The 25,251-nt window shown below is 36.5% G+C and overlaps 1 protein-coding gene across 1 annotated transcript in view; it reads left to right on the top strand.

Annotated features, from left to right (window-relative positions):
* Positions 1 to 25,251, top strand: part of LOC129942970 (serine-rich adhesin for platelets) — a 46,436-nt gene that overhangs the window by 12,774 nt on the left and 8,411 nt on the right. The window contains exons 2-5 of the mRNA XM_056052161.1: positions 17,354 to 17,479; positions 17,544 to 18,266; positions 18,534 to 18,761; positions 18,836 to 22,166. Coding sequence (XP_055908136.1) covers positions 17,354 to 17,479; positions 17,544 to 18,266; positions 18,534 to 18,761; positions 18,836 to 22,166 — 4,408 coding nt within the window. The remainder of the gene's footprint in view (positions 1 to 17,353; positions 17,480 to 17,543; positions 18,267 to 18,533; positions 18,762 to 18,835; positions 22,167 to 25,251) is intronic.

Here is a 25,251-nt window from a genome sequence, read left to right on the forward strand (position 1 = left end):
TTTTACTAATATTTTCATTATTATTCCGACAACAAAATAACGGGGAAATATTCAGAGAGAAAAACGCAAGATCTTTCCATGAAAAAAAGTTGCCGATAGGTATTTTTCCATAGGAATTTTTTCCCAATATGGGAACAAATCCGTAGGAAAAGAAGTTCCTGACAATCCCAAATACCACATGAATCTTGAGGCTTCCTCCAAAGCTCGATGGAGCCAGTTTGAGTCCCTTACGAAATGTGAGAGGCTGATTATGCTTATATGATTTATAGATCCTTTAGATAGTAAAAGAAGATTTATCCTAGGTAATTCTCGAGTTTTTGAGCCAGAGCAGGGCATGTACAGAGAAGATGAAGAATTGTTTCCTCCTCTTCCTCGTCCATACAGATTCTCATTTGAGAACACGCCTAGTCGCATTCCTATTAGACAGTGTCCGGTTATGACACCTATTATCGCTTAAATGCGATCTGCTTAGAGATAGCAAGCACCTTGAACGCTTTCAATCTAGTGTTGGCCAGATGTTTTTTGTGACCTGACACGTGATAATGTTGTTCCACCTGGTGTTTGCCTTCTCCATAGCCACTTCTTATCCATTAAACTGTTTCTTTGGCGATAGTACCCTCAGCTTTTAATATTCGTTTCTATATTAGGATGTGGAACTTTAATGGCTTATGTAAATTTAAATCCGATCTCGACAGCATTGTCAAATAGTAAATTATTAACCCTGTAGAACGCTTCTAAAACGCAATGCTGTCTCCTGTCGTTAAGGATTAATCCACCCCAATGACACTATGAGTGGCACTTGCATTCAGGAAACTAATCAACTTTCAGTACTACTTCAGTATGCATCACAGATCCCCTTTTATTGAATGATCACATATTCGAGATAGCCAAAAGTGGTGCTAGATGCTTAGGATTTTTCCGAAAACGGTGCAAGAAATTTGTCACCCCTTCTGATCTAGCTGCAATTTACAAAACCAAAAAAGAGCTTTGAATTTGGTAGATCGTAGAACTACATATATCCAAAAGATTTACATCGCTCGAACACTACGAAATGTCTGTCGAATTATCCAGTTCCCCATTCAAACAATTCAGCCGTAACTCGCACTTTCAGGAATGCTCAACAGTTTACCCTTGAACGACTCTCAAATCCTTCCCTAACCCCCCCTTGAGTACCTGTAAATTAAAAAAAAAATATTACTTTTTTTGCAAAAGATGAAAAGTTTTAAAATAGTTAGGAGTTAAATCAAACTATAATTTCTGCAAAGTGACTTAAATCATTGGCCGGTACTACTACATTTTAAGTAAAACAACAGGTCTCGAACAGATTAAATAACAGGAAAAAAGGTTTAATAGTAATCTTCTCGGCTATGGTTTTTTTAATACGACCTTTAAAATAATATATAGGTTTATGAAATATATGATTTTTGTTTGTTAGTTATAATTAACTACAATTTTCGATAAGTATTTACCCTAATTTTTAAAGAAACCAATAGATGATGACACATCCATTATGGTGCGAAATATAATCGATTAATATTTCTTACTTGACTTCAACTTTAAAAGTTGTATGCTTATCGATTTGTAACAACTGAATAAATAAACCAGCTCAAAAAGCACATCGACCCCTTTAAATTATTGGTTAAATATTATAAATCAATATTATTTATTGACTGTTGTATTTTATGTAGGTATGTGAGCAATTCACAGCTTTTTAAATCTGTTAAATCAGCAATTTTATTTAAGCAAGTATACAACTTGATTAAAATCAAGGCCAAGGCATGACAATGGTTCTTCTCACTTTTCAAAAGCTTATTTTTTATGTTTATTTGCTTTGCTTTCAGTAAACCTAAAAAGTTGATAGACGATTTTGTAATCTTGCGCGGCTGACTTAACAGCTGTTTGGATTAGTTCCACCATCGTGTTATGTTTTTTTTTTTTAAGATTCATTTGACCGTGTGGTGCACAGTAAAGAGAAAATCATAGTATTTCGAAGTGTGTGCTGCTTCTATTCTCACTATTTATTACTGCCCTGGCTCTGTTCAATAGTACATATTTATTTCTAACAAAACGTACAAAATAAAAGCTGCATCCATGCAACATGAAGCAAGTAAAATAAAACCCCAGAGTAGAGACAAGCGTAAAACTCTAATATATCCATAAAAGTAGCAAATCGAATTAGATCATGGATAAATAATATCATGCGCAGTAATTTGTGGTGAATTAATCATTTTTATATTATGACTAAGTACGTATGCTTACTAAACAAATAAAAACTGTTTTTTGATCAGAGAAGACATTTCGCCATCGAAAATAAATTTTGCAAGGCATTAAGTAATTGATAGTAGCATAAATATGTATGTACATATATATTTACAATGTACAATGCACATGCATGGTTCTCTTTTAATTTACATTGGTGAATAATACAAACTAAGAAAGTTTAATACGTTACCAAAACTTAAAATGCCTATCAACGAGATTTTCAGCCGCAATTTGGGTGTAGCTGTATGCTTAGAACAGGAGAACACAATTGGGGTGACGAAAAAAAGTTGCATGTTAATTTATTCTTAAAAAATACAATATTTAACTATCGACTCTACTTTTGCCAACATTTTCTTTTTTAAGTCTGAAGAAGCGTCATAAAAGGATAGAGATGGATCTATGTATGTACATTTGAGTATTCCAATTGAGATTTCGATCAAGCGAAATACTTCACCTAGTACCTACATATTTACTAAAGATTGGGAAGAAAAAAAGGTGAATCACTTCATGGTTTTAACTCTGCAGCATAAGAATTTGTAAATTATCAAATACAGGTGGCATTTAAAGTGTCATAGTAGTGGTTTTTCTTTTTCGTGTCTAAAAAGATCCTGAGTTGTGAAACTTAAAATCGTGTTTCCTTCATAGCTTCAAAGTTGTAGAACTTTTTAATTCTCAAAACAAAACATGTTGCTCTAACGAAAGAGGTAAATGTGTTAATTTGAAAAAATACTTCATTATATTACTTGTTAACTCACAAAATTACAAGCGCTAAACTCTGGATTTCAAGTCCTCGAATACATTTCAAAATGATATCTAATTATTCAAAATACGTGCTCAGTATGCTCTGAATACTCTGATTTTATATCTTTGAATACAAAAATATTCATTGATTAATATTCATACATATATATATTTTCATTTTATTCTACGATATATAAAATCTAAATTCGTAATCTAAAGACTTTACTATGTGTAACCTCAAATAGTAATAGCCTTTGTTTTAAAGCTCTTAAAGGTACATTTAAAAGAATAAGACTAATGTAATGTCTGCAGTCTACAAAACTACAAAACAATGTCACGAACAAACATTAGATTATACATTTCTCTTCGCAAATGTAGAGTTTAAATCCTTTGTAACAAACATTTTGACTGTTACGAATAATAAATTGTGTTAACACTTCCTAAAGAATTGTCTTAAAGCAAATCGCAAAAATTTCATATGAACACCTTCAATCTTGTTTATATCACATTGATCTGTTGGGTTCCATACAACTTAAGTATATTCCAAGAACAAAGGCCTAACAATACTACAGTAAAGGTATTTAGAAGTGTAAGGATCTTTAAAATCTAAGCAATTTCTTTTTGAAGTTCTCAACTTTGAATTAGCTTTTTAAATAACTTAATTAATGTGAAGTTTAAATATAATTTTCTCGTCCAAGATGAGACCAAGATCCTTGGAATCATGAACGATTTTAAGTTCAACACTTTCCAAAGAATATAATAGAACTATATGATATAAAGACCGACCCATTGTAGGACATTGACACACATTTGTCTATATTTTATCAGTTTGAGTCCCTTACAAAACGTGAGAGGCTGATTATGTTAATATGATTTCGATCGTTATAGAAGAATTCTCCTAGGTAATTTGTTGCGTTTTTGAGCTACAGCAGGGCATGTACAAAAAAAGTGAAGATGCCTAGCCGCGTTGCGTGCTTTCCTATTAAACAGTGTCCGGTTATGACACCTAATATCGAGCTTATATGCGATCTGCTTAGAGATAGCAAGCACCTTGATCGCTTTAAATCTAGTGTTGGCCAATTGTTTTTTGTGACCTGACACGTGGAAATGTTGTTTCATCTGGTGGATTCTTCATAGCGTGCTGCATTAGCAATAGTTAACAAGTAGCGATTGATATGCCAGCATTTGCCAAAGGTGGTAGAATGGGTTGTACTGTACCATTCCAGGCGAGTTCATCTGCATTACAGTTTCCTTGAATGTCTTACGGCCGGCAGCCAGCAAAGGTGAATATTAAACATTATAATCGATCTGATTACCGATGTGTATAACCATTGTGTGATTCGGGTTTGGAAGCCCAATTTATTACCGATAGCTTTTTTTGCAAGAAAAGAGAGCTACAGTAGCTTTTTTGACTCATTCTTGTATATTGCGTTTCCAATTTAGTTTTTTGTCTAAGAACTTTAATTGGATTCCTATAGGGAGGGTTCATAATATGGAATCTTGTATTTCCTTGAAAATTAGACTGATTCGGTTTTGTGTGGGTTAACACCCAGTCCACACCGATCATGCTCAGCGAACATGTTCGTTTGCGTTAGCCCACACACGACAAACACAACGACGAACATTCATTTCATTTATTTATTTGAACAAAAAAAAAATAGGTTGTGGATGAAAGACTGGCTTCAGAAACGTTAAATTCGTTTTCATGTTAATTTATTAAGAGAACTAGTGATAACTTCACACGAAGATTTAAACAAATAATTGCGAATGGAAGCCAAACGTGTAGAGAACTTCTTTACATTTAATAATTAAAAAAGATACTGTTATGAGAGATGCCATAACGCCTGATGAAAGGTTATCTGCAACTTTGCGATTCCTCGCCACTGGACAAAGCTAAGAAGATCTGAAATGTTCTGACGAACATTTCTGCACAATGCCTGGGTAAAATTGCCATCTTCTTCAATGCTTACTAAACGACATTCATATGAGAAATGAGAATTTGTTCGTGAACATGGCCACATGACAGCAAAGAAACATCGCTAATTTTCGCCAACAGCGAACGGTTCGCATACAAGCCCTTACACAAGAAAAAAAACAGCGAACACGAGCAGGTTCGCCGAACATGTTCATCGTGTATGCCTAGCCTAAGGCATTTTGTAAGAGTTCTTTTAGAGTGTTAAGATACTTTGCTTCAACCGCTATAGCAATGTCATCCGCATAGACCAGACCAGTTAGGATTTCATTTACCACTAGGTTCCAGAGGAACCATCTTACGATGTCCCTTTACTAACGAATCTTCTAGCAGAAGAGTTGCCCACTTTTGAATTAATTATTCTACTTGTCAGCATTAAATGAATTAACTCCCCAAGCGAACTCTCTACGTTAAGAGATTTTAGTGCAGATGTGTCCACGTTGTTAAATGTGCCTTCGATGTCAAGAAAAGCAACCATAGTGAACTCTCTATGATGAGAGTATTCGATGGTGCGTACAAGTGTGAGTAACGCTGTTTCCACCGATTTACATTTACAGTAGCATGAAGTAGTTTTTCATCATTGGTAGGTAGGTAGAAATGGCGATCTCAAGGCAACCTAGCCTGAGATCTAATTAGCGCTGTAGTGCGCCGTTTTGAAACCAAAAACTCGTTTGACCTTTGATTGAAAGGGATAGATTGATAGAGAAACTTCATAGCGATTATGTTAGAGCCATTTTATCGCATTGAGAAAAAAGATTAGGTCTCTAATCTTTGTCTGAGATAGCTCAACAAGTTCTTGAAAGAATGCTTTTCCAAAGTATTTCATTCTAGTGTTTGCCAAAGCAGGACGTTTGCAGAGGAAATAGATTATCGTTTCACTTTCTCTTAGGTAACTACTACTACGGCAAAAGGTGTTGTAGGAGATACCTTACTTCTCCGGTACAAACCGCAACAATCCTGGCTATGTCTTGCCTTGGCCTGCATAGAAGATCGTTTGTACGGGTTTTGTTATAGGTGGGCCATATCTTCCTAGATATAATGCAGTTGGGTAAATTGCTCCACCTTCGGTTTGATTCAGTTTGGTAGATAGAAAAGATTTTACTCTTCAAAGCACCAAGAGGAATGTTAACCATTTCCGCAAGTGAGCCGATCCTTGCCTGGCTAGCTCGTCAGCCCGTTCATTTCCCACGATACCACTATGGCCCGGAACGCAGATGAGGGTGACACAGAGGCTAACATTTAGGTTCGCAGCACATCGCGACATTGCGGGACCAATTTATATGAGGATATATGGCCGAGTTAATGGCTTTGACAGCTGACTGACTGTCGGTAAAGATAGCCACATTTCGGTTTTGGTTTGGTTTTTTTTTTAAAGTATCTTACATGCCTCCCTTATTGCCAGCAGTTCAGCCTTAAAAACGCTAGCAAAGTCAGGAAGCCTAAAGGATTTGGCTACATTTAGGGACTCAGAAAAGATCCCAGAACCAACTCCGCACTCCATCTTTGAGCCGTCAGTAAGGATGGTTGTGTCGAAACCTATCGACACGATGTCATCCTCCCAATCTTTTCTCGATGGGAAAATAACCTTAAAACCCTTACTAAGGTTAAAAGTAGGACTGCAGTAGTCAGTGTCTACCGAGATAATATCTGAGGGAATCAATTTCGTAGTGTTGCTGTGACCTTTAATTTTTTTATTTTGGTGGTAAAGAGCAACAGTTCAGTTTTACTTTGGTTAACTCCTAGTCCACAACTCGTGGCCCAGTTGCTAACTTTCTTCAAAGCTGACTCCGTGATTTCACTAATCACAGAGGTGTACTTTCCTGACACCAATAGCACCAAATCATCCGCTGGTTATAACGGAATTGACTTGCTCCACATGAGCTACGTTTAGCTCTGTGGTTTCAGGCGATTCGGGGTTATCACTCTCGCAACCCGGAAAGTGCGTCTTCATCGGTAGCTCAAGAGATTCGGCTGGAGAGGCTGTCCAGGTTCCATCAGACTTTTTTATAAATGAAGGATTACAATGTTCCTTCGATAAAACTTTGCTGAGCCTTGCGGAGTCCTTTATGTCTTCGATTGATTGACGGGATGGGTATAAGAAAACTTGCATAAATATGCATCGGACCTGCATATTTATATGGCTTAAAGCTGTTAATAGCCCATTTAAGTTTTTCCCTAGTGTCTAGACCTTGTTGGGGATATACAGTGTATTGTCACAACTATTTGGTACTATGTTATTAATAATATTAGATGGTCAATGAAAGATGGAATAGATTTAAGTTATTCATCATTTACTTCATTTACAGATAGAATTATATATAATTTGAAAGTAGTCAGCAAACAAATTTATTGATTCCAGTAGGTTCACATGAAAAATTCTGATTAAAGGGCATTGTCGCTGGAAAACCTACACTTTTACACTTTGACTTAATAAAATTCCAAAACTGATTTAGATTAAATTTTAATTTCAATTCAATTGATTGGAAACAATGACAATATTAAAATTTAGAAAGAAATACAAACTCTTTCCTTAAACGACAGAAAACTACATAGTCATTCATATAATTTGATTTTTGATATCGTTTCATTTGTTGAATTTTTTAGTTTTTTTTTTTTTGTTTTTTAAGGCGGTAGTTGTTACACTTTGGGCTAGAAGCCTACTTTTTTTGAACTAAATTAACAGAAGTATTTTAAGCTGCACTTTGATTTTTGTAATCTTTTTGATTACAAAAATTAAATCATCTTGTTCATTGTTTTTAAATCCAGAAAGCCAATTTATACAAGTCAATAAATCTAAGTTATTTATGTTGAATTAAAATCGAGTTCTTAAATAAATCTACGTTAAAAATCCTTACACAGGTTACAAGTCGATCATAAGTTGTCTTTTGTATTATTCTTATTCCAATCCTTGAGGCAATTTTTACCAGCTGTCTTTACCTGGTCCATGTTTCCTCGGCATGGAGAGAAGTTAAACTTATTTTTATACCTAAAGCAGGTAAATGCTCCCAAGTCAATTCTAAAGATCTACGACCTATAAGTCTATCATCATTCCTTCTTAAGACCCGGGAAAGATTGATTGATATCCATTTAAGGGCACGTATCGATACAAGACTTCTGTCTTCGTCTCAACATGCCTACTGTAAAGGTAAATCGGTGGAAACAGCGTTACACACTTTAGTACGCACCATCGAATATTCCCTCCATCATAAAGAGTTCACTTTGGTTGCTTTCCTTGACATCGAAGGTGCCTTTAACAACGTGGACACATCTGCAATCACATCTGCACTAACATCTCTAAATGTAGATAGTTCGCTTCGGGAGTTAATTCATTTAATGCTTATTAGCAGAATAATTAACTCAAAACTGGGCAACCCCTCTAGTAGACGATTAGTAAGTAGAGGGACAACGCAAGGTGGTGTTCTATCCCCTCTCCTCTGGAACCTAGTGGTGAATGAAATCCTAACTAGTCTGGATGTGGAAGGTTTCAGAGTGATAACCTATGCGGACGACGTTGCTATAGCAGTTTCAGGAAAGCATCTTAATATCCTAAAAGAACTCTTACAAAATGCCTTGGACAGACTAATACTTTGGGCTGATCGGTGTGGACTGGGTGTTAACCCACACAAAACCGATCTGGTCTTATTTTCGAGGAGATACAAAATTCCATTTGTCAACCCTTCCTATATTAAAGGAATCCAATTAAAATTCTCAGACGAGGCTAAATACCTGGGTCTTGTCTTAGAGAAAAAACTAAATTGGAAACGCAACGTACAGGAAAGAGTCAAAAAAGCTACTGTAGCTCTCTTTTCTTGCAAAAAAGCTATTGGTAGTAAATGGGGTTTACAACCCAGAATCACGCATTGGCTATACATACGGTAATCAGACCGATTTTAACGTACGGTGTGGCAGTTTGGTGGACTGCTTTAGAGAAAGGTATAAACAGGGATAAGTTAAATAAAGTCCAACGTTCAGCCTGCCTATGTATAAGCGGATCGCTTTGCACGGACCCTTCTGCGGCACTGGACACCTTACTCTACCTTGCACCTCTTGACATATTTAGCAAACAAATAGCTGCAAGCTCTGCTATCCGCCTCAATGCTTCGTCGCAGTGGACTAACAACAACATTGGCCACTCCGTAATTCTAAGGTACTTAGAATCAATTCCAAAGCACACAGGCTACACCATCCCCCAACTACAATTCGACAGAAACTTCCAGATTTCTATACCTACCAGATCTTTTTGGGAGGACAGGACATTCTTGGAGGATGAGTCAATCCATTTGTACACAGATGGGTCAAAAACCAAAGAAGGGTTGGTGGAGGTGTGTACTCTGAACGACTGAAATTAAGTCTCTCATTCCGCCTTCCCAATCATTGTAGCGTGTTCCAGGCGGAACTTTTGGCGATTAAAGAAGTCTTGTCATGGCTCAAAGAAAACGTGATATCAATATCCGTATTTTCTCTGACAGCCAGGCCGCTATCAAATCTCTAGACTCTGTCACTACAAACTCTATAACAGTTCATAACTGTCGATCATCTCTAAAGGAGATGGCGCAACAGTTTAATATTCACCTTTGCTGGGTGCCGAGCCATAGAGACATTCCAGGTAACTGTAAGGCAGATGAACTCGCCAGGAACGGTACAGTACAGCCCATCCTACCACGTTTGGCAAGTACTGGCATACCAATCGCTACTTGTAAACTGCTGCTAATGCAAGACGCTGTGAGGAGGGCAGGCACTAGGTGGAACAACATCATCACGTGTCAAGCCACAAAAAACATCTGGCCAACACTGGATTTAAAACGTTCAAGGTGCTTGATCTCTCTAAGCAGATCGCATATAAGCTCGATAATAGGTGTCATAACCGGACACTGTCTAATAGGCAAGCACGCCACGAGACTAGGCGTATTCTCAAATGACTTTTGAAGAAGCTGTATGGACGAGGAAGAGGAATAAACGGTTCTTCATCTTCTTTGCACATGCCCTGCTCTAGCTCGAAAACGCAAGAATTACCTGGGAGAATTCTTCTTTAACGATCTAAATAATATCGGTATAATCAGCCTCTCACGTTTTGTAAGGGACTCAAGCTGGTTCCATTGAGCTTAGGAGGAAACCTCAAGATTCATGTGGTATCACAATGGGCCATTAAACTGGCCTAAGTGTGTCCGTTTCCATCTTGGACAGCCACTATAACCTAACCTATTCCAATATGCCAAAAAACTTTAAATAAAATTGTGCACTTAACAAACAAATCACAGAGTTATAAAGTTGACTTAATAGTTATTGGAGAAACAGATTAACGGCAACGAAAACTTAAATTTCCCCAAAGTCATGCGAAATAAGTAGATCACAACGTCAACAGCGCTTCTGACAGCATAGAAACGAATCACTTGTAAACAAAATGTCAAAACCAATTTATATTATTATTATTATTTATTATTATATTCCAATTCACAGTAAGAGTACACTTATAAATTTGTGAAAATTAAAAATATTTAAATTACAAAGCTTTACAATATAACAAAAAATAATTAAATGCTTACAAAATAATAAAAAAAAAAAAAAAAAAAAACATAAAACAAATTAATCATAGTAACATTACGTTATTCCAAGCATACAAAAGTTAAAGTTAAAGTTGAAGTTGCTTGATAAGGGTAAATGGGAGCGGGTTTGGGGGTGAAAATTAGCTAGTTGCTTTGGTTAATAAAATACAGTCTTAACTCGTCACTAAGTTGTTGCTTGTCACTTAGTTCTCTCAAGTTTCGCGGTATTCCAAAGGCGTATAGCTGAGATAAAGATGTGTTTCTCGGATGTAAGGCAGGTGTAATGTGGTAAAATTAAACAAGCAGATCTGTTGGATGTCGAAAGCCGGATTTTATCAAAAAGATATGACGGCTGCATAGTTTTTAGAATTGAAAATAACAAACACATAGTACGAAACTTCATATAATTAAAAAATGACATGCATAATAATTTTTTTTCCAAATGTGAAATATGGTCGAATCTCCTCAGATTGTAAACATAGCGCAGAGCACTATTGAATGCTACTTGAAGTTTTCTTTTGCTTTCAGTATCACAGTTATGAAATATTTCACAACCATACACGAGAACTGGTATAACTAAAGTCTTAACGAGAACTAATCTTGTCTTTGTTTTGAGCTGTCCATAAAGTTCGAATAACCCCATATGTTTTACCCACAACTTCATTAATATGGTCATTCCATGTCAAAGTTCGGTTGAATACCAACCCTAAATTCTTTGACTTATCCACGAATTCTATTTTTTAAGAACCAAGCATAATTGAGGGAGAATAAGACAGATCTAGCTTCTTTTTCGAGATAACAAGGCATTTACATTTCTTCAGATTGAGCAAGAGACCATTGATTACCAACCACCTCATAATTCTTTGGAGATCATCGTTCAGATCATTGGCACAGTTTTCTATGAGCCCAAGAGGGCAGCTTTTATAGATTTGAATATCATCAGCATAAAAATGTTTCGATGAATTCAAGATTGTATGTTGTATGTCATTTATGTACATAGAAAATAACAGAGGGCCCAAAATCGATCCTTGTGGAACGCCCCGTATCACAGGACACAAATTTGATAAGGCAGTGTCTAAGAAGACAGCCTGTTTTCTATCACTAAGATACGATGAAAACAATTTTACAGCAGAAGAAGACATATTGAAACGGTGGCTCATCTTATCAATAAGAATAGAGTATTCAACCATATCAAATGCGTTGGAGAAGTCCAGTAAGACAAGAAAAGTAACCTGGTCTTCATCTAGTTGCGCTCTTATGTCTTCAACTACTTTCAAAATTGCTGTGGTATCAAATGCTATGTTTGGCACGAAAACCAGACTGAACTGAGACGAGAAGATCATTACGTACGAGATAATCATTAACTTGTTTATGCATAATTCGTTCGCAGATTTTGGACAAAAAGGGAAGAATTGAAATCGGCCTAAATTCCTCACCCGATGAGTTTTTAGGTATTGGAATAATTTTTGCATTTTTCCACTGACAAGGAAAATCACAGGTCAAAAAGATTGTATTGATAATGTAAGTTATATACAACTTAAGTCAAAAGTTAGAAAGATGAGGTCATGTTTTGAAAAAGCAAGAACAGAAATTTGGTCATAAAAGAGTACTTTGTCAATATTATTTACAAAAAACAAATCTAGAAGGGTACTTGAGGTGTTGGTGAAGTGAGTAGGCATTTGGGTATTTACTAAATGTAAATCAAACGCTTCCATAATTTCGCTGAGTTGACTTTCAACTCATATTGCTGTTAAAGTCACCGCATACAATAACGTTTCTTGCAGTGGTTGAAAATTCATCCATTAATGAATATATAGGTGTTAAATCGACATTTCTATTTGGTCTATAAACGCTTCCTAAGCGAACAAAATCAACTCCTAACATTATGTCTACAAAAAGGTATTCAATAGGACATCCAATGAGTGAAAAACATTTAAGCTTACAATTGAGAGCTTCTCTTATATAAATAGCTACACCTCCACCAGTGCGATTTTTCCTATCCGAACGAAAAATTTTATAACGATTTAAAGCATAAACAGCATCATTTACATTTGACAAGAACCAAGTTTCCGACACACAGATCGCATCAACTTTGGAATTAACAAATATTTCTCTAAACTCATACATTTTAGGGAGCAAGCTTTGCGAATAAAGATGGCAAATTGTAAGCCCTTGCTTACGACTACAAAACACCTTTACCATTGATCGCAAAACTACACTTTCGCCCATGGAGATCATTCCGCTGTCATTTAATTCCATTTAGTAGTAATATTTAGTATTTTGGTGTATAGGAGACTCACAAAAGTATGTATATGTTGATAGTAAGCGACTTATCTACTTTCCAAAGCTTAAGTTTGTCTTGTCCAATAAGATAATATTTTGACATTATTCACTGATATTATATTTATTTATAAATTCTACCTACCTATAATAATTGTATAAAATGTTGTTTAGTCTAGTTAATAAAAACAATAAGGCAACCCTCAACTTAATAGTATACAAAAGTTGATGTACATTTCTGTTAAGTTACATACTATGTAAAGTGAATTTAAATAGCAGGCTATGAACAAAACTTCTCAAGAAAAGACTCATTCACTTAAAATTCTTAAAGTGAGAAGGAGACAAAAATATTCTTTATGAGAGTGAACCAGAATTCATTCCACATTTTAACCGCAACGCAAGATTTTGCCGTTATTCTCCAAAACTAAAAAATGCACCAGTGAAATCTGAGTCTGAAGATGATTTCTGTGAATTTTGTTTAGAAAATGTGGTTGATTTAAATTTTTTTTAAAAAATAAATCAAAAGAAGTGTAAATAAAATTGGTGAACTTAAAACTTTAAAGTAATATTGTAAATACAAATGTGTACCTAAAGTGATCCGATAATTTATTAAGGTGGAATATGATTTGTGTTCCTTATTTCAAGAGTATAACAAAAGTTTTAACTTACAAAGAGAATTTTGCCGAAATGAACATTATTTTAATGACTTTTTCAACTTTAAGGCTAGACATTTGTTGCATTTGTGCGCTAATATATGTACCTATCTTCAGGCTTGTGAATAATTTTAATGGTCAGCTTAAAATATGCATAGCAACAAAATTTCATAGGTTCTTTGACTATCAAATTCTCATCGCTTTGCAAGGATTATGTTTTTTGGAATACTACAAGAGCAAGATGGTATTTAAATTTCTAGTTATTTGACTTCAAGGACAACATTTAAACCTGAACAAATGTTCTTGAAGTGACGACGCACCGGATCGTTGTAGACGCGTGCCTACATAGAACATTATTCATTGAATATAATTCGATTTTTATTATACAATTGTATTTACAAAATACAAGTCGAAAATGCTTTTTAAAATCGGTTATTGGTTTATGGTTTTGAGTAAAGCAAATTAAACACCAAATGGATAATGGCGGCGTTCGCGTATACCCGATCGATCAGGCGATCAGGGTGCATTTTATATTGTGAATTAGTCACTTAAGTAGAGAGAATATAGTTGGCTCTAAATGTACAGTTAATTAGTTAATACCTAAGTAGAATTTAGTTTTTGTACTGAAATTCATAATTACCACTTTGCCTGAGAGCACCCCAAAACATATTTTAGCTTCTTCCGGAGAAGACATTTATTTTTGATGTTTTGGGAACAAGAAAAAGTCCATATAAATCAAAGCTATAGTGTGGAGGACTCATTCATTTCGAGTGTTCAAAAATTCAATAGTTTCAACTGATTTCTATTTTGATGGTAACGACGTCTTTAATTGGTTATCCGCCCTTGGAATAGACAGATCTACGTTTACATACCGTAGAATGATGTCAGGCTCTTTGACCTAACCCAAGAGTAAAATCCAATCCAGCTTCTCTTCCGCAATTCATTGTTTTTTTTTTTTTACTGGGCATAGGTATAATGTATTACCATGAGCAACCTCAAATGTCACATTTGACACTCTTTTGTTGATTTACCTTAATTGTCGTTAGTTATTGTTTTTTTACAAAATTAAATTTCAAACAAATTAAATACATAAATAAATGTTAAAACAAATTTATGCTGGTTAAGAAGCTGAGGAACTACAACAGCTTACTATTCAAGAGGATAAAAGAAAACACAGGTTTTGGGTGAATCCATTTCTCGAAGTACGGGAAATTCATGATTTGGAGGCGCACCTACTCAAGGACTTACTATGGGAGGACGGTACAGACAATAAGAATTTTCTTAGGATGTTGGTCGACGGCTTTGAAGCTGATCTGTGCCAAGTAAAGATAACTTTGAATTAATGAATTTAGACACTCGAAGAAAATTATAACGAAATGAATTTTTAATTTCAAAAAGACTGAAAATAGACGGTCACCTTTACATACAACACAAACGTCAAATTTGATGACAGGATTTTGATCCGCTCGAATAATTTAAACTGCGATGACCGTAACATGGACTGAATGTTAGATTGTTGGTCTCTATTGGATTATCTGATAACAAGCCGATAGTCCTGTCATCGGAAATGTTCAATGGAGACCCCAAGTAATTGCATGATTCAATATCCCTGACGATATTTTACATGACTTTTGGGCCGAGCTCGTTGAATTTCTTGAGTATATATTTCCTTACACTAATCGACAATAGTGGTTTTTGAATGTAAGCATAGCTTTTCAATTTTAATAATGCTATTTAAAAAAGTCTTCATTATTGTTTTAAAATTCATTCAAAACATTAATGAATTAAACACAAATACCTACGTTCATATCACAGCCTCCACATTTGCATTGGTTGATTTGTTGGACGTTAGATAACTACCACTATTTCGAGTGCAATGTTGGCTCTGAGCTTTTTCAACATCGTCGGTTTTTAGCATTAACCAATAACGTAACATACCTCAAAAGAAAATAGTCTAAAGGCGCTTAATTGACGCGGTCAATTGACTGGTACATTTCTTGAGATAATACTTTTCAAATGTACTCTTTCATAAATCGATTTTAAGGTGGGCTGTGTGGCTTGTTGCACTATCCTGTTAAAACCTGTTATCCAAATTCATATCTTCCATTCACAATAACGTGACGATTGTTATTGCAATTCAGAAAGCGAATGTGGGTCTTCACTCGACGAATGATGCATGTTTTGCCTATTGACAAACCCATTCAGTCAAAAATGATTTTTCTCTCTAAAAATGATTGCGATAAAATTTATCATCTTGGTGCATCTTGTCCAGAGATTAATCGGAAAGGAACGTACGTCGCTTCAAATGGTCCATTGGCTTATATTCTTTAGTCAGCTTGATCTTTTATGGGTGTAAACCAAGATCCTTACGCAAAATACGAGCTATGTCTAATTCTTGAGAACGCCTTGTAATTGGCTGATTTGGATCATATGCTAAGGACGCCTGAATGTTAGCGATGTCTTCGACATTTAGACAAACCCATTTAACGCTCTTAAAGTTACGGTCCTCGATTCCGATATTCTGTAGACAATCGTTTAATTTGCAGACTTTGCTTGTTTGTGCACTTTAACGCGATGAAAATGTATGCTTAGTGAAAGAATGCTTTCAAAAATTAAATTCAAAGTTGTCAAATTCCTATTGAAAAATTCGATATATTTATTGTTGCTACATATAATAAATAAAAAACACTTTTTAACACTTCAGTCTGTGTATCACTACCACCTACTCCGCGGCCTTCCTGTACCGGTTTGTCTGTGGGCGTGGATTCGAAGACTTTCCGGGGAGGGCATTGGTTTCCATGCGCCCTACTTCACCTCGCCATTTCAGTCGTTGAACTTCTGGCTATTGTCATAAACTAAGTTTCTGCATGGTATAGCAAGACGGGGATGATTAGAGCCTTATATAGTTTCTCGAGAGAGGGCTTTTAATTATGTTCTGCATTAATAGCGGAGCCCAGTTAGACTAAGTCCTTAACTAGTTTTTGACCCACACGTCTATATTGTTGGTCCTTTCTAATTAAGCGCTAAACGAATTTTCGCAGTCTTTCTTTTAATATTCACAAAAGCCCCATTTATTTGAATGTCATCAGTATATGCGAGGGAGCACTGCACTATTTTTCAAGGACGATGTTAAAGAAATCCCATGACAGCACATCAGTTCGTTCCTGTAGATGCTTTCAGGAAATTGATTCCCCTATAGTTGGTGCAGCAGCGTCTCCTTTTTTCAATATACAGAGGTTCATAATTTACAAATAAATTGGTGCATACTCCTAAATAAATTACCTTTAAATTGCCTTACAAAAGCTCGGCATTCAAACCATCTGCTCCAGCGGTCTTGTTAGACTTCAGCTAAGATATGGCAATCTTTACTACGTCTAAGATGGAAAGATGGGATTGTTAGCTTTTGTCGTCTATACTGAATGGATCATCCTATCTGAAACTGTGATTCTGTTCGTACTCGTAGTTATACAGTCTGCAGAAGTAGTCCTTTCGTATCCGCAGCATTGAGTGCGGTTCCACTAAGATATTTCCACACATTGACGCCATTGCTCATCAAACCAGGGGCTTCTAGTTAGCAGCTTGCTGAAACCCACCACGTCAGATGTGGCTTCTCTGATTACATCTGGCAATTTTGGCACTGATTCTCGATACATTGTGTCATTATCTGATATTTATTTTTGATAAAAATAATTTGACTTTCAAATCAGGGTCAAAAGGTTTAACAAATAATCCACATTATATTTTAAATAAGATAAACAAAGACAAGTACTTTTATCAGAGGTCCTTTTTAACGGATCTTATTCTATGTTAAGTATTGCTCAGATGTATATATTTAAGAAGTATTTGTTTGTTGTTGTTATCTTCAATTAAATTTTTAATTCAATAATATTTTATCACTTTAGAAATCGGAAACTTGGGAAGAGAGTCGACTTAAAGATTGGGACTATTATCGTTTTAAACAGCTGCTAGACGAAGCATATTCTTACAAAAATCCACGCGATAAAGAAAATAAGAGTGACATTTTCTTAGTAAGTAAATAATATACTAAAATTAATACAAATTATCAAAAACAACTATCTATTAAATTTTTAGCAATTACTGGATAAAGCCGAAAAGGAGAAAGAAGATCATAAATTTGCATTTCGTGCGCTGACATCACTGTACACACCACGTACCTCGACTTCGAACAGCCAAAAGCAGGGTGGATCCTTGCAAGATCTAGTCGAAGCGGTACGCAACGATTCTCTCGACTGTGATTATAATTACGGCGGCCAACGTAACCGCCGTCACAACCACAATTCGCGTCCAAAAAAGTATTCATCTGTTTCGTCCCGGCAGCGTGAAGGAGGCAGCTTGCCGAGCAACGTTAATGTTTCCAACTGCAGCCTCAGTGTTTACGAGCAACCGTTTTTGAATGAAGAACCAACCAAACAGAGTCACGAGAAAAACGAGCCACGGCCTAACACCACTACCACAACAGCTTGTCACGGAACTTTACCATCGAAAAACTCCATCTTGGCACTCAATCCATCGGCGAATATTGGTGGTAGCATTGCCGCTGAAGTAACAATCTCCACTAAAGCTTGTTCGGCACCATCTAAAAACGATTTTGCTATTGTGGGCGGTTGCGGTGGAGTATGCGAAGGACCCAAAGGAATTAAAGGAATAAAGAACGTCATTTCACTTGCCGCAACATTTGGTAGTGCAGCAAGTGCTACATGCGCCGCTCTGGCCTCTGCAACAGCCGTTGTTTCTACAGATACCGTTGAAATGAATGAAAATTATATTGACCAACACAATGATTTGCTGTCACAGGTAAATATAAGCTTTACATTATATCTATTGAACATATGGCAATTCCTGCTTATTGTTTAACACTTTCGCTGGTACCTTAATTTTGTCATGCTCTTGAATTAAAAAAAAACAATTAGAGTTTTAAATTAACTGTTATCCCTCATGCCTGAGAAAGTGTTAAAATTTGTATTAATAATAAATGTAGAAGTTGCATATATTTAACTAATGTTACATTATAAATTCAAAGCGGGAATTGTTTAAACAAAAAAAAACGTTTTGTTCTTTTAGGGTATTCAATTAGATCGTTTCGATGGAATTGAAATGAAAATCCCTCGGGCAAACATAATCGGTTCGGTTTTGACCAGTGATTTTTCACCCAACAACACTACTTCTTATGTTGATGAAGCAGTTCACTTTACAACCTTAGAACGTGGCAAAAGCACAGTAGACGCTAGCTTGGGCGAAAAATCCGAACTCGTCAAAATGCCATCATTTTCTGCTTCGAAACCGATTTCGGTGAGCGTATATTCTCGAGGCCTATGTTTGTAAATTAATTTTAATAAAATGTAATCCTTTGTTTTCTCCACCAGAAACAATATGACGAAAATGGCAATTCACTCAATACGACCTTCACAGTAAACCAACCAAACCAGCAATCGAAGGCTAAAAAGAAAAAAACCCAATCGGAACGAAATACGAAAACTCTTGATGTTCAATCTGTGGAAGGATACCGCGGGTCAGATCCAATAGAAGAGCTGGTTAAGTATATTGAAAGTTCCGAGGATACAAAACAAAACGAAAAAGTCAACAAATTTGCTGATAGCAAAAAGAAAGAAAAGAAACGAGACAGAGAGAAAGATAAAGAAAAAGGTAAAATTAAAAGAAGCAATTCCCTAGAGGAACTCAGATCGTGTTCAAAAATGGATGGTGATGATGTTACCATGCGAAACAAGAGTAATATCAAAAACAAAAATGTTGATATCAAGGATAAACAAATAGTGTCATCATCGGCGGCGGCAGTGGGAGGAAATAATACAGGAACAAACCGTAAGGGCGAGAGAAGGTCTTGGGGAACAGAAGAGCTGACCTATTTGGGAGAAAACAATGCCATTGAAGAAGTTCGAGAGAAGGTAAAAGACAAGGAGAAGAGAAAATCAAAGGAGAAAGATTTTAGTGAAAAACTAGAGAAGGTGGTTGAAAAGCGAAAGAAAAGCGATTCTAATATTGTGGTTTCAATGGAGTCGATTTCATGTGAATCAGCCGAATTCCATGTGGTGACGAAAAAAAAGAAGCCCAAGAAACAGCGACAGCTGACAGAAGAAAGCAAGAACAATAATTCCTCAAATTCCCATAAAAACCCAATGTACCAAAACCGAAAATACCATTCAAATTTCAGCAATGATCGTGATGCTTATATGGGTTCCTTCAACAACAACAGCAATAATGATAAGTCACGCCGGAAATCAACTTCATCTATGCCTCCTTCAGAAAAGTCAGATTCTAGTGATTTAGACTCTGTTCATTCATTACCTATTGAATCGGCTGGCGGAAGAAGTCCTCAGGTCCATCATCATCAGAATCAACCAAGATCATATGCAGAAATAGCACGAAAAACAGATGCTGCTGCTGCTGCTGCTGCAGCAGCTGCTGCCGCTGCCGCAGCGGTTATGGCAACAGCTACTGCTACTCCAGTTGTTTGCCCAACTACGGGAGTAGTTATCGACTCAACTGCCTCTAACACCAGTAGCAACAACTCTTCGCACACAGAACTAGAAGTCAATGCAAACGCTATGCCTGCTGCTGTCAACTCTGTGACAAAAAAATCAAAGAAAAGTGTGAAGAGCGATTTTCCAGAGTTAATTGCAAACGAAATAAGTGCCACCACACCCAACAATGGCAGCACGACTCCCAACATTAGCACAATAGTAAAACAGATTTCTTATTCCCAAAGCCTCACGTCAGCAGGTAAAAACGAAGAACACGCATCGGAAATTGTTTTACAGGTATCGCCGTCAACAACAGACGCTATTAAAACTACTGAGAAGCAAATACAAAAGCAGCCTCAGCCACACCAAATGCCATTGCAAAAATCAAAAAGTGTAGAGACCGATAGTTTTTATAACAGCATTGATCAGTACCCAGCTCTGGAAAAGACTGTCAAGCGACACAGCACTGCAAATGCATGTGGATCGGACGTCGGTGGAGTGACCGCAACAAGTTCCCCGTCAGGTACGGTTACAATTCAAATGAATAGTATTACCAGTTGTACAACACTTGGAAACTCTACACCCTCAAGCAACAAAAAATCAAAACCAAATACCAAAGTCAGTGATGAAGTTCTTGCAGAGCAACAGCATTCAGCAACAAAAAAGAGTAAAAAAGAGAAATTACTAACTAATGAGAATTACTCCTCGATTACGCAGTCGACAACAACATTATCATCATCATCATCATCGACAACGTCCTCCAATATAAATAATAAAAATCAAATAAATCATAATCATCATAATTTTAATTTAAATAATAATAATAATAATAAATCTAGTTGTAGTAATAGTCATAATAATAATAATAATAATAGTAATAGTAATAATAAATATTCAAATCGTCCAGCTGTGATTATACTAAATGATGATACCACTGCTGGTGGTTTATCATCATGTATTGGAAACGAATTTACTTTTGGTGACTTCAATGAAGAGGAACTGAGGCTTTTTGACGACAGTCAACCGTCGTCCCAACCAAATTCAGTTGTATTTCAAAAGCGTTACTCTGCTACTGCCACCAATGTTAATTCGACGACTCCACAGGGCTTTGATGATTCTGGTGGAAATTTCAATACAACCGGAGGCAGCACTGCTTTGGATGTGACCAATAATAGTGATGATGCTTTAATTATGATGCAACACACATCGTCGCCTAATTCTTCGTTAGTTATAGACCAATCATCTGATAGTGGCATATGTAGCAATTACGATGCGACAAAAGGAAAGAGAATAATTCAACAATCTACTGGAACAATAATAACAAACAGATCGTTATCGACGGACGCTTTGATTACCAATACCGTTTACTTGTCTGCATCGACGTCGCCATCCAAAGAATCTTTATCATCATCGGCTTCGTCGTCTTCGTCAACTTCATCAAACTCATCCGCATCATCGGGCACGTACGTTTTAAATGCTCCTGCTTCAAAGTCTATCACTTTATCTTCAAGCAAAACGTCCAAGTCTAAATCATCCTCCTTCTCTTCACCGAACTATAATCAACAGAAACACAGTTTTGAAAGAAGCAAACTTAAAACAAATACAAATAGTAATCAATTCAATACTAAAGTTTCAACAATGAACAAACGTAACAGCCAACGACAACAACAACAACAAGAGCAAATCAGTAGTAGTAGTATTATTACTAGCTGCAATGCTTCAACAACATTACCGTCATTAGAGACGTGTGATGATATTGAAACAGCAATTATAGCTGCAGCTAAGAAAGCTGCAGCTGTTGCTGCCGAGCAAACTAGCACTTCTGTGATGAATAAGAACTACACCACAACAAAGGGCAGCAATAATTTGTCAGCAATGGGATCAACGGCATCTACTACAACTTCAACAACAATAAATAATATAAATATAAATAATAATAAGAACAGTAACTTAAATCATAAAAGTAGTTGTAACAGTCAACAAGGAGTGACTTCACCGCCATCGTCTGTATTTAGTCAAAATAAAGATAGCCGAAGAGGAGGTAATAGCAGTAGTAGCAGCGCAGGTGCTGCAAAAGGAACAGCAACAGGAACAGGGGTCCTAGGGCACCACCAACTGCGAAAAGAAATTGATGTGCATTTTATACAACCAACATTAGCGACGCCTATTAGCTCGATACAAAATAATGAAACAATTATTAATTTCATTGGTTCGGGTAAGTTAAATTTTAATAGGTTCTTTTTTTTTTTGTTAATTCACTTGAATGTGTTACATTTTGTCAGTCTATAGGGTTTTCAGTTGAATACGGTTCTCTTTTGTATTTTACATGTTTCATAAGAAACGTGACAGCTTAAACTTTTATATTTTTTACAAATCAAAAATTGAATTGAATATAAGAATGAAACAACAACAACTTGTGTGTGCTACCACCAAGTTCATAGGCTGGAGTTATAGCTATTTCACGGGGGCCAACCCGATCATCAGACTCCTTTAGTGGTTCTTAATCGCTTTATGTTCAATTTAATTTTTGAAGAACTTTTACCCGAGCTGGGCTTGAACAAGCGATCTAGCGTGTGAGGAGCTAGTGCACTACGCACTACGCCCCACTGCACCCACATGAAGGTTTTTTCGTTCTATCGAACTATACTGAACCGATTAGCATTTTTCTAAGCACACACAAGTAATTGTTGTTGTTTTATTCAGTTTCCTTCTATTATCTCCTCTCTTTTTCATAAGCCAACGATTTCGATTGGATTCGTATGAGGAGGGAGATGAGGCGAAAGAGTTGACACGGGTCAAGATTTTTTAATTTTTACAATTCTAAGGAGGTTTTTGTATGAAATTTTAAAAAATTGAAAATGAATTAATTAGTATTTTTTGGGTCTAGATAAACTTATCGTTCAAAAATGTACAGATATGGATATTAAAATAGAAACACAAAACAGTTTTTAAGATTCAATTTTGTATTGACTTCATAAGATTTTTTTTTCAAGTCAAGTCAAGTTTGGTCTTCATTTTCCTATTTTTTTTTTCTTTCAAACTAAAATTATCCATTATTTATAGTAAAATTATAACTAAAAATATTTTAAATTCATAAATGTAAAAAAGGAGCAAATTTCGTGGACATTAAAATAGATACATAGATTTAAAAAAAAATAAATTAAATGCAAAGCTATTTTGGATTTTAAAAATATTTTAATATCTAGTAGCCTGGCCCTTAGATTTAATTACATTGTGACATCTGTTGGACATTGAGTCAAATAATCGGCGGTATCTGTCAATTGAAATATTGTACCAATCCTATTGAACCATCCTCCACAGTTGGGCTTTATTTTTTGTTAAATGTTTCCCAACTGCGCTTTTTAAATCTCCCCCAAAATGTTCTTACTTACTTATTTAAGGTGGTGCTACTAGGTCTTCAGCTCGTCGTTCCATCTTCCCCTCCACTACCCTTAGATGCATACGCAACCGTAGATCACACGAAGAACTTTTTTCTCGAAACGACCCAAGGTGCTTTCATCCGCTTTTGTCCCTCGAGAGAGGACTCTACCACTTAATTGTTTTATTAGTCCAAAGAAACAGCTGGTGTTGTTTTCTGCGTTTACAGCGGAGCCTAGGTAGACGTAGTCCTTGACTACCTCAAAGTTACGTCTGTCGATGGTGACGTTTTGACCAAGACGTCGGTGTTTTATATCCTTTCTTGACGACAGCATATACTTTGTTTTGCTCTCATTAACCGTTAAACCAATTTTTGCCGCCTCTGCCTCAATACTCACAAAAGCCCCATTGACATCGCGCTGAGTTCTTCCGATTATGTCAATGTCGTCAGCATATGCTAGTAAATGGTCAGACTTTTTAAAGATAGTGCCCCTAAAACCTTTTTGACATCGAAAGGTTCTGATAAGATGTTCCCGTGAATTCTCCATGGTCATCCTGCACAAACGGACGAGTTTTGACGATGAGTTTTAGACGTTCACATATTATGACAGAGAAGATTTTGTAAGCGATGTTAAGTAGACTGATTTCTCTATATGTGCAGTTTAGAGGGTCTCCTTTTTTCAGAATCGGGCAAACAATACTAAGGTTCCATTCATCGGGCATGCTTTCTTCCGACCATATCTTACAGATAAGTTAATGTTTTCTCCTAACCAACTTATCTCGCCCGATAACGATCGCCATTGACTGTAACGGCTACTCCTTGCTCATTTTCGAAGAAAAATGGCCCAATTATGCCTCTAGAACAAAATTCGCACCAAACAATGACTCGTTTTGCGTGTATCGGCTTTTCAATGTATGCGTGCGGGTTTTCTGTGCCCAAATGCGACAATTTTGCTTGTTTACATTCCCGCCAGGATCAAAATGAGCTTCATTGGAAAGATGATTTTTTGTTGGCAAAATCGGTATCGATCGCAGGCACAACCATATTCGTTCAACGCAAGGTAAAACTAATTATCTGTCAAATCAGACATAAGCACTAGTTGAAAAAAAAGTTAGATTGCAGACCTGGGCCTCAACCAACATACGTCTTCAAGCAGCTCGGTCGCTAGCTAGATGTCTCCAGTTTCGCACGCCAAGTTGGTTTATGTCTTCACCCACTTGCGTGCGCCTCCTGAGTCGCGGGCTTAATCTACTGCGCCGTTCCTCGGGATTAAATTCGAAGACCTTCCTGGCTGGAGCGTTGATTTCCATTTGATCTACATGGCCCAGCCATCTAAGCCGTTGGACTTTACTTCTGTTTATAAGGTCAGTGTCGCTGTACAGCCCGTGCAGTACGTCGTTATATCTTCTCCTCCATTTTCCATCTATGCATACGGACCAAAAATCACCCAAAGAATTTTTCTCTCGAAGCATCCTAAGACGCTCTCATCTTTCTTTGACAGGGTCCAGGCCTCATCGCCATAAATGAGAACCGGAATGATGAGTGTCTTATAGATGGTGATTTTAGATGCTAGAGAGAGGCCTTTACTTCTCAATTGCCTTCTTAGTTCAAAGAAGCAGGGATTTGCAAGAGTTACTCTTCGTTTGATTCCAGCGCTGGTGTCGTTGTCTGTGTTAATAGCGGCACCTACATAGGTAGACAAAGTCCTTAACTACCTCAAAGTTATAGCTGCCCATGGTGACGTTTTGTCCAAGGTGTTGGTCTTGCCCTCATTGACAACTAAAACCACCTTCTTCGCTTCCGTCGCAATGCTCAAAAACGCTCCACTGACATCACGCTTCGATCTTCCAATTATGTCAACATCATCGGTGTATCCGAGTAATTGGATGGATCTTTGGAAGATTGTGCCTCTAGTGAGTTA

Source organism: Eupeodes corollae, chromosome 1, assembly GCF_945859685.1.
Source record: "Eupeodes corollae chromosome 1, idEupCoro1.1, whole genome shotgun sequence".
In the NCBI taxonomy this organism is placed as follows: domain Eukaryota; kingdom Metazoa; phylum Arthropoda; class Insecta; order Diptera; family Syrphidae; genus Eupeodes; species Eupeodes corollae.